We start from the raw sequence: 10278 nt of genomic DNA on the forward strand, positions 1-10278 counted from the left end.
GCTGTCAATCCGAAGTGGAGAGCGCCAGGCAGCCAATGGGGGGGCTCCACGCGGCGGAGCGTGCCAGGCTCGGCCAATGGGAGGGCGAGGGGTGGAGAAGGGGCGGGGCGAGTCTCCTTCTCGGACGAGTCTCCTCAGCAGAGGCGGGTGAGAGAGAGAGAGAGAGAGAGAGAGGTGTGTATGGCTCTCCCTCCCCGTGGGCCTGACAGGCCTTGGAGGCTGGCGAACTCCCTCGCGCGGCCCTGGCCCACTCTTCCGGCTCCCCCTTCTTCTCCAAGCCCCCTCACCACCCCCACCCCCGGTCCCTGCCGGTGTTTGGCCTCCTTCCGCGCCCCCTCAAGAGCGCCTCAAAGCGGGAAGGAGGCTGTGAGCGGGAAAGGCCCGCTCTCCACGGTCACCCGGCGGTCATGTGACCTCCTGCAGCCCCTCCTCCTGCTGCCCGTCTATAGGGACGAGGCGGCTACAATCTAAATACACACACTTCAGGTTACAAAACGACCTACTCCTGAACCCCCCTGGAGGGACTGTCACCTTGTGGTGGGGAGGGGGCTTGCGTGTTCCCATGAACCTGTGGGCACAACCACTGGAGCCTTGCACTCCCAGGAGTGGCCGCCGCGGGGGAGGTTCCACACCAAGCACAGTCCGAAGACCGGTCTGGCTTGATGCGCCTTCCTCTTGGCACGTTTCTCTCTTTCACCCTCCATTCGTGCCTCTTCAAACTCTACAGCACTGCTGGTCACAGCTGACCTCCAGCTGGAGCGCTCAAGGGCCAGGGCTTCCCAGTGCTCAGTGTCTATGCCAGAGTTCTTAAAGTTGGCTTTGAGCCCATCTTAGAATCAAAGAGTTGGAAGAGACCTCCTGGGCCATAATCCAGTCCAACCCCATTCTGCCAAGAAGCAGGAATATTGCATTCAAAGCACCCCTGACAGATGGCCATCCAGCCTCTGCTTAAAAGCTTCCAAGGAAGGAGCCTCCACCACACTCCCTCCGGGGCAGAGAGTTCCACTGCTGAAAGGCTCTCACAGTCAGGAAGTTCTTCCTCATGTTCAGATGGAATCTCCTTTCTTGTAGTCTGAAGCCATTGTTCCACGTCCTAGTCTCCAGGGAAGCAGAAAACAAGCTTGCTCCCTCCTCCTCCCTGTGGCTTCCTCTCACATATTTATACATGGCTATCATCTCTTTACATCTCTTTTCCTGTCCTCCAACATTCACTGCTTTGGGAGATGGTGGTCGGGCATCCCGACAGTGTGGCCGGTCCAGCAGAGTTGATGTTGGAGGACCATGGCTTCAATGCTGGTGGTCTTTGTTTCTTCCAGCACGCTGACGTTTGTCCACTTGTCCTCCCAAGATATTTGCAGGATTTTTCAGAGGCAGCACTGATGGAATCGTTCCAGGAGTTGCATGTGACGTCTGTAGACTGTCCACGTTTCGCAGGCATACAGCAGGGTTGGGAGGACAATCGCTTTATAAACAAGCCCCTTGGTCTCCCTACGGATGTCCCGGTGCTCTGTGCTTCATTCAGAAAAATGCTGCACTCGCAGAGTTCAGGTGGTGTTGTATTTCAGTGTCAGTGTTGACTTTGGTGGTGCGGGGGCTGCCAAGGTAGCGAAAATGGTCAACATTTTCTAATCTTACACCATTAAGCTGTATTTCTGGCATTGGAGAGCGATTGGCTGGTGACTGCTAGAAGAGCACTTTGGTTTTCCTGATGTTTAGTGAGAGGCTGAGCTTCTCATATGTTTCTGCAAAGGTATTTAGAGTGTGCACAGACGACATTGTCATCAGCATACTGGAGTTCTATAACAGATGTTGTCGTAACCTTGGTTTTCGCTTTCAGTCTGCTGAGGTTAAATAGCTTGCCATCTGTCCTTTTACTTTGTATGTTTTGTGATGTTAACCAACTTTTTCAGGGAGTTCTATGGGTAGATGGTCCTTGAGCGCTGTTTGGAGAAGGGCTCGTCTGTAGGGCTTGGGTGTTCATTTAGCAACTTGTCTTTCTTCCTTGGAGTCTGCGCTTGGGGGCGATCTTGATAGCCATCGTGGATCGGATTAGCCTGTGGTCGGTCCAGCAGTCGTCAGCACCTGTCATGGCTCTTGTGAGGAGCACGTCATGGCAGTCTCTGGCACGTGTGATTACGTAGTCTTAAGAGGTGCCAGTGCTTTGACCGGGGGTGCTTCCATGATGTCTTGAGCTTGTTTTTCTGGCAGAAGAGTGTGTTGGTGATGACAAGGTTGTGTTCCGCACATCTGGTGAGAAGCAGGATGCCATTCGAGTTGCTGTTTCCAACCCTGTCCTTTCCTATGGTCCCTGGCCACAGGTCGAAGTCTCGCCCGACTCTTGCATTAAAGTCCCCCAGGAGGATGATTTTGTCCTCCTTAGGTATCCCCGATAGGACGATGTCCAGCTGACAGTAGATTTTTTCCTTGATGTCTTCATCAGCATCTACTGCATAGAGGTAGCCTGGCTGTTGTTGCCTGCAGGCGTCTTCTGTTTAGGAGGTGTTAACTGGCACTTGATGGCTTTCTGCCTGGAGTTCCCCCGTTTCTGTGTGGTATTCCTTACTCACAGTCTTGATTCTGGTGTTTTTAAATACTGGTAGACGGATTGTGTTCATACTTCTCTTTCAACTTGGGTGATGATTGGAGTTTTTATGTAGGTCTCCATCTCTCTCTGTGTGTAGGGTTTCTGTAAACTGTGTGGCCCTGTTGTTGATCTGGTTTGTGGATGACAAGGACATCTAGACATGGCAGTCTTCCTTCACTTTATTTTTCCGTGGTGAATTGGATGTCTGTTGTCACTTTTTATTGTTATTTTAAAGCTAATTGTATTGTTTTAATCTACTTCTGTAAACCGCTCCGAGCCAAATTGGGAGTGGCGGTATACAAGTCCAATAAATAAATAATAAATGTTTGGGTGGATGCTGTTGAGGAGGTCCAGGACCTTGTTGAGTTCTTCTTCTCCGTGGCTCCAAATGGTGAAGATGTCATCCACATATCTGAACCGTTCAGTGGTCTTTTTTGGTGCTGTTCCCAGGGCTTGTTTCTCAAAGTGTTCCACGTAGAAATTTGCCACGACAGGGCTTAGAGGGCTGACCCCACTGGAAGTGGCTTGCGATGAGGCAGGGTTGAGACAGGGCTGGGATGTCTTCTGGGAAATTCCGGATGATGAGTGCGGTGGTGTCTGCTAATAGAGGCCTTGATGAATAGTGAAACCACATCAAAGCTGATTGGTTTGTCATTGGCATTGAATTTGAGATTGCTGACTTTTTCTATGAGTCCCTAATGTAGTGTGTGGTGAGCCCAATATGGGTTTGTAGTTGTGCAGCCCGAAATTTTGCCAGATCGTATGTTGGGGATCCAGTGGCGCTCATGGTGTATTAGGTCGTTTAGATTTTTGGGAATGTGCACCCCCAAATACTTCAACTTCTCACCCAGTTTTATCTCCAGGATGGATTGTAATCCTTTAATTCTTTCCAAGTAAGATTTTTGTGTAAGATTTCTCATTTTCAATGTTTATGGCCAACCCTGATGGCTTTTCAAGTTTCTTTGTAATGTTATTTCCTTCCTTTACAGAATCATCTGGTGCCCCAAGTAGAACAATTGTGTTGCCCGCATATAAATTTACACCAGCATTGAGGCTCCGTCAGACGGTGTTCAGCAAAAAATCAACCAAGATGACAGAAATGGGCGTGGCCAGGCTATAAAAGGGTGGGGCATGGGGTAGTGCAAAACAGAGACCATAGTACTACCTGGCGACATCCGACTGGGCATTTATAACTAGGGACCAATGGTTCTCAAATTCTTGCAGGAACACCCAGGTTTTTGAGTCCCTGTGAAAGGAGGACAGTGTGGGGCCCGGCCTAATCTCCCTGGGGAGATTGTTTCAAAGTTGAGGGGCCACCACCGAGAAGGAAGGCCCTCTCCTTCATTCCCACTAGCTGTGGCTGTGACGGTGGTGGAAGTGGGAGGGCGGCCTCCCCGGAGGATCTTGCAGCCCGCGCCGATTCATAGGGGGAGATGCAAGCACAGAGATAGGCCGGGCCCAAACTATTCAGGGCTTCGTCGCCAATAATGTGCACTTTGAATTGGAATGGGACACTTTTCGGCAGCCAGCAGAGCTGCTTTAGTAGGGGCGTGGCATGCTCCCTATACGCAGCTCCAGTTAATCATCTGGCTGCCAACCTCTGCACTAATTGCAGTTTCTGTGCTGTCTTCAAAGGCAGCCCCACATAGAGCGCATTGCAGTAATCCATTCTGGATGCAACCAAGGCATGGACCACCCTGGCCAAGTCAGGCTTTTGAGGTACGGTTGCAGCAGGCGCACACGTTTTAATTGTGCAAAGGGCCTCCCGGCCACCGCCAACACTTGAGTGAAGGAAACAGGCAGACGCAGTAGTGATTTTATTAATAGCCCTATTAATGAAAATAAAATAAAAAGCTCTGTCATTCAGCTCAGGCCTGGGTTGAGCCCCATGGTGAGACGCAAAGACAGGAACCGCTCATCGACAAAGCCAGGATCCTGCAGCATTGAGACACTTTTGGATCCTGGACACTGGCTACCAGTATTAAAAAACTCAAAGATTACAACAGCAAAACAACAGGGAGTAAACAATCAAGGCACATCAAATCACCTCTCAAAAAAAAAAAAAAGATTCCATATTCCTATTTCCAACAGACCTCACTACCTCTGAGGATGCTTGCCATAGATGCAGGCGAAACGTCAGGAGAAAATGCCTCTAGAACATGGCCATATAGCCCGGAAAACTCTACAACAACCCCAAAACTAATTGTGTTCCCAAATGTGCTCAATGAAATGAATGTATTTATTATGTGCGGTATTTGTATCCCGCTCTTCCTTCTCGACCCCGAAGGGGATTCAGGGTGGTTCACAGTGTCGGCAACAATTCAATGCCCTCGATAAAAAACTGTATAAAACATCAAAATGGATCCTTCCCTGATAAAACATTAAGCATATCACATAAAATAACATCACATATCACACACGAGGCATAGCCGTTGTCCGTAAAAAGTCTTGGGTCATTGCACTTTCAACTTTCACTTTAAACACGAGCTCTCCGAGACTTATCTTTTTGTAGAGCTTGTAAAACTTATTTATTTAGGCTGGCATTTGAATCTTGCTAATCAAAATTTTTCTTTGATTTTAAATGTAATGTATCGCATGTGTATATTGTAAACCATTCCAAGCTTACGGGGAGTGGCGGTATATAAAACTGATTAATAAATAAAATAATAAATTATTACTATGATGGGCTGAACGCTTGGTTACACAGCCAGGTCTTTAGCTGTCTCCCAAAGGTCAGGAGGGAGGGGGCCAACCCGCTCTCAGGAGGGAGTTCCACAGTCGTGGGGCCACCACCGAGAAGGCCCTGTCCCTCATCCCCACCGGCCGCACTTATAAGGCTGGTGAGGCCGAGGGCAGAGCATAGAATCATAGAATCAAAGAGTTGGAAGAGACCTCCTGGGCCATCATCCAGTCCAACCCCATTCTGCCAAGAAGCAGGAATATTGCATTCAAATCACCCCTGACAGATGGCCATCCAGCCTCTGCTTAAAAGCTTCCAAAGAAGGAGCCTTCACCACACTCCCTCCGGGGCAGAGAGTTCCACTGCTGAACGGCTCTCACAGTCAGGTAGTTCTTCCTAATGTTCAGATGGAATCTCCTCTCTTGTAGTTTGAAGCCATTGTTCCACGTCCTAGTCTCCAGGGAAGCAGAAAACAAGCTTGCTCCCTCCTCCTCCCTGTGGCTTCCTCACATATTTATACATGGCTATCATATCTCCTCTCAGCCTTCTCTTCTTCAGCTAAACATGCCCAATTCCTTAAGCCGCTCCTCATAGGGCTTGTTCTCCAGACCCTTGATCATTTTAGTCGCCCTTCTCTGGACACATTCCAGCTTGTCAATATCTCTCTTGAATTGTGGTGCCCAGAATTGGACACAATATTCCAGGTAATGTGGTCTAACCAAAGCGTAATAGAGGGGTAGCATTACTTCCTTAGATCTAGACACTATGCTCCTATTGATGCAGGCCAAAATACCATTGGCTTTTTTTGCTGCCACATCACGTTGTTGGCTCATGTTTAACTTCCTCCCCACGAGGACTCCAAGATCTTTTTCACACATCCTGCTCTTGAGCCAGGCCTCATCGTCCCCCATTCTGTATTTTTGCATTTCGTTTTTCCTGCCAAAGTATCTTGCATTTGTCACTGTTGAACTTCATTTTGTTAGTTTTGGCCCACCATCTCTCTAATCTGTCAAGATCGTTTTGAATTCTGCTCCTGTCCTCTGGACTATTGGCTATCCCTCCCAATTTGGTGTCGTCTGCAAACTTGATGATCCTGCCTTCTAGCCTTTCATCTAAGTCATTAATGAAGATGTTGAACAGGACCGGGCCCAGGACAGAAACCTGCGGCACTCCACTTGTCACTTCTTTCCAAGATGAAGAGGAAGCATTAGTGAGCACTCTCTGTGTTCATCCACTTAACCAATTCCAGATCCACCTCACCGTAGTTTTGCCTCACCCACATTGGACTAGTTTCCTTGCCAGAAGGTCATGGGGGACCTTGTCAAAGAAGGCCTTCCTGAAATCCAGGTACGCTACATCCACGGCATTCCCCGTGTGCATCTACCCAGCTTGTAACTCTATCGAAGAAAGAGATCAGATGAGCCTGGCATGACTTGTTTTTGATAAATCCATGTTGACTATTAGCGATGACCGCATTTGTTTCTAAGTGTTTGCAGACCACTTCCTTAACTATCTTTTCCAGAATCTTGCCTGGTATCGACGTGAGGCTGACCGGTCATTTACATCTACAAAACTGGCTCATGGAGGGAGATACGTTTTCACAGGTAAGTTGGACCGAAGCCAACAAATTGGATCTGGATCTGTTTGTAATTGTTTATGAATTTGTGCCCGCCTTCATTGGTTTGTGCAGGGAGGTGACTCACTGTCAGATCTTTATAGCAATATTAAATAACCACTCACAAGCCCTTTTGCTTTGAAATGGATATATTGCTTGTATCTCTGCAGCAAAGAAAGACACTACTGACTTTTTCAGAACCTTACTTACTTAGGCGATCCCTCGTTGGACGAGTAAGATGGTCTTCCATTATGGATTTCTCTGTGGGTCCGTATGTGGCTGTGGAGCCCTATTTTTGCTCTGCATCTTCTTCCGCAGTGAGGAGGGCATTGGTTTCCAGGTGGAAGGCGGTCTCGGCCGGGGTTGGCTTGACGCGCCTTCCTCCTGGCACGTTTCTGTCTTTCACCCTCCACTCGTGCCTCCTCAAATTCTGCAGCACTGCTGGTCACAGCTGTCCTCCAGTTGGAGCGCTCAAGGGCCAGGGCTTCCCAGTTTTCAGAACCACCACTTCCTTTTAGACGCCTTTCCTGTCCACCTCCCCCAAGTTACAAGGGTTCCACTGCCCTCTGCTGGCTTCAAAATGTCACATAGAGAGAATTGATTCAGCCAGGATGATTCCGTCAAGATGTCAGAGGGAATTTGTGATGTATTCATGCCCTCAGAAATTGAGTCCTGACACCCATGACCTAAGTAATCACGAAATGAGCATTTAGCACATGCTGATTATTCACTAAAACACATTATCTAGAATGAATCCTTGCCTGTCTTCTGTTCCTATAACCACATTTGGGATCAACCCAATAAATTCAGTGTGACCCTCTAACACAGAAAGCGGTTCCCCTTCTTCCCTTCCTTCTTTCCTTCCTTCCTTCTCTCCTTTTTTGCCTTCATTCCCTCCTTTTCCTTCAATCCACCCTTTTGTCCTTCTTTTCTTCCTTCCTTTCTCCTGTCCTTCCTTTATACCTTCCTTCCCTCATTTCTTCCTGCTTTCCTTCCTTTTAACCACAGCAAGTTTTTGTTTCTGTAACGTTCACACAAAGCATCTGAATTCTTCCCTTGTTTTCATGAATCTGTGACCGCTTTGGCTGGTTTCCGTGTCTGTCCTTGAGATACTTCATGCCTCTGTGTCTTGGATAATGTTGGAGGTAAAGGGGGTTTGGGGCTTCGTGTTTAACCTTTTGCTTCTCCTTTCTTGAGCAGCCTCCAAAGGAGCCTCCACTACACTTTGAGGCAGAGAGTTCCAGTGCTGAACAACTCTTACAGTCAAGAAGTTCTTCCTAATGTTGAGATGGAATCTCCTTTCCTGTAATTTGGACCCATTGCTGCGAATAATCAGAAAGAGGAAAACAAGTGTCAGGTGTCCATATTAGAATTAAATGTGTATGACACTGTCAACATGGAGGAGAAAGCCTATACATGTATTAAATGTGGAAAGAGCTTTGCTCGGAATGAAAATCTACGTTTACATCAAAGGACTCACACTGGGGAGAAACCCTATAACTGCCAGGAGTGTGGGAAGAGCTTTGCTCACCGTGGAAGTCTACGTAAACATCAAAGGACTCATACTGGGGAGAAACCCTATACATGTCTGGAGTGTGGACAGACCTTCACTGAGAGAAGAAATCTACGTAGCCATCAAAGAATTCACACTGGAGATAAACCCTATAAATGCTGGGAGTGTGGACAGAAGTTCAGTCATAGTTCAGGTCTAAAGAGGCATCAAAGGACTCACACTGGGGAGAAACCCTTTCAATGCATAGAGTGTGGACTGAGCTTCACTCAGAGTGGAAGTCTACATTCCCATCAAAGGACTCACACTGGGGAGAAACCCTATAAGTGCTTAGAGTGTGGACAGAGCTTCACTCAGAGTGGAAGTCTACATAAGCATCAAAGGACTCACACTGGAGATAAACCCTATAAATGCTGGGAGTGTGGACAGAGCTTCATTGAGAGTTCAGGTCTACAATCACATCAAAGGACTCACACTGGGGAGAAGCCCTTTAAATGCCTGGAATGTGGACAGAGCTTCACTCAGAGTGGAACTCTACATAAACATCAAAGGACTCACATTGGGGAGTAACCAAGTGTGACTACAAGTGTCTGGAGTAATCGTTCTCAACCTGTGCGTCCCAGGACGTTTTGTCCTTCAACTCCCAGAAGTCCTTACAGCTGGTAAACTGGCTGGGATTTCTGGGAGTTGTAGGCCAGACCACCTGGGGACCCACAGGTTCAGAACCACTGGTCTCGAGTGTGGACAGAGCTTCTCACAGAGTTCATATCTACATCGACAAAGAATTCACATTGGAGGGAATGGTGATAATTGAGATCAGAAAGTCTTTCTAAGAAGTACAAAAGCAACTCTTGGAGGTCAGAAATGCAAGCACAAAGTTGGGACATTTGAGCAGATGTGGTGTATTGTAGACATTTTGAACTAAAATGCATTCCATCATGGAAACAATTAAAGTTAAACGAAAGCATCATTTTATTTCTTCAGAATGCTGAACGATTAAGTAGAAAGAAACCGTGGATAGTTACTGTGATGAGATTCCACAGTGCAAATTGACTCTGCGCAGAAAGGGAAGTGACGTCTTATTCCAACGGGAAAAGAATGGCCTTTGAAGATCTGCAAATTAGCAAACTGACAACAATGTGGGCAAATGTTACTGGTTATTGAACCAGTAAACGGCAACCGTTCAGCGGATACTGCCTGTTCAGTAAATAAACCTCTTTTCCTGTTTGAATGACAAAACGCCTCCGTGTGCCTCACACACATTCCGTGCATTACAGGAGGGAGCCTGTTGAAGTCAATTAAGTGGTGGCAGCGCTCGTATATAAACACTACTAAAGACAAAGGGGCCAGCGCCCTCCCCGTTTTGAGACCCCTGTAATGGGTGGGGTCCCCCCAAGCTGCCAGGTCAGTCTTCCCTTGTTCGTCATAGGCTCCCTTTTGTATTTTTAGGATCTCTGTATACGTTGGTTGTTTCCTCTGCCCCATTCTTCTCTTTGGGCGGCTTCCAAGGGTGGGACCCATACTGGAGTTTTTTGGTAGAATTTCGATTTGTAGCTTTCCCATATCTTGAGTAAGGACGATAGTAGAAAATGATTCCCAGTTTTTTTCTATTTTCTTTTTGTCGTACCACATGTACGTATGCCTTCCCGTTCTTAGGTCGAATCCCTCTAGTGACAGATTCTTATTATTGCTTTGGTTGGACCAATCTTTTATCCAAATGAGACCGCAAGCTTCATTGTGCAATCTTTGTTGGGGAGTCAGAGTCCGGTGCTCACCTCCATGGCCTCATTGCGCCCTAGTCTCCAGGGCAGCAGAAAGGAAGCTTGCTCCCTCCTCCCTGTGACTTCCCCTCACATATTTATACACGGCCCTCTTCCTGTCTCCTCTCA

The 10278-nt window shown here is 47.6% G+C and overlaps 1 protein-coding gene across 2 annotated transcripts; it reads left to right on the top strand.

The window, feature by feature from the left end:
• Nucleotides 1-110: 110 nt before the first annotated feature.
• LOC132779122 (zinc finger and SCAN domain-containing protein 2-like) lies at nt 111-9628 on the top strand. Of its 2 annotated transcripts, XM_067470492.1 has the most exons (3): nt 111-174; nt 6787-6868; nt 8080-9628. In XM_067470492.1, exon 3 carries the CDS (start codon nt 8276-8278, stop codon nt 8957-8959), a length of 684 nt encoding a protein of 227 aa, XP_067326593.1. In that variant the 5' UTR covers nt 111-174; nt 6787-6868; nt 8080-8275; the 3' UTR covers nt 8960-9628. The 2 variants fall into 2 exon arrangements, with proteins under 2 accessions (XP_067326593.1, XP_067326594.1); XM_067470493.1 differs by lacking the exon at nt 111-174 and having other exon boundaries at nt 6692-6868.
• Nucleotides 9629-10278: the final 650 nt, after the last annotated feature.

Source organism: Anolis sagrei, chromosome 6, assembly GCF_037176765.1.
Source record: "Anolis sagrei isolate rAnoSag1 chromosome 6, rAnoSag1.mat, whole genome shotgun sequence".
NCBI classification, from domain to species: Eukaryota; Metazoa; Chordata; class Lepidosauria; order Squamata; family Dactyloidae; genus Anolis; species Anolis sagrei.

What these genes read in the sequence shown, in the direction of transcription:
- LOC132779122 (XM_067470492.1), top strand. Translation starts at nt 8,276, where the DNA reads ATGGAGGAGAAAGCCTATACATGTATTAAATGTGGAAAGAGCTTTGCT.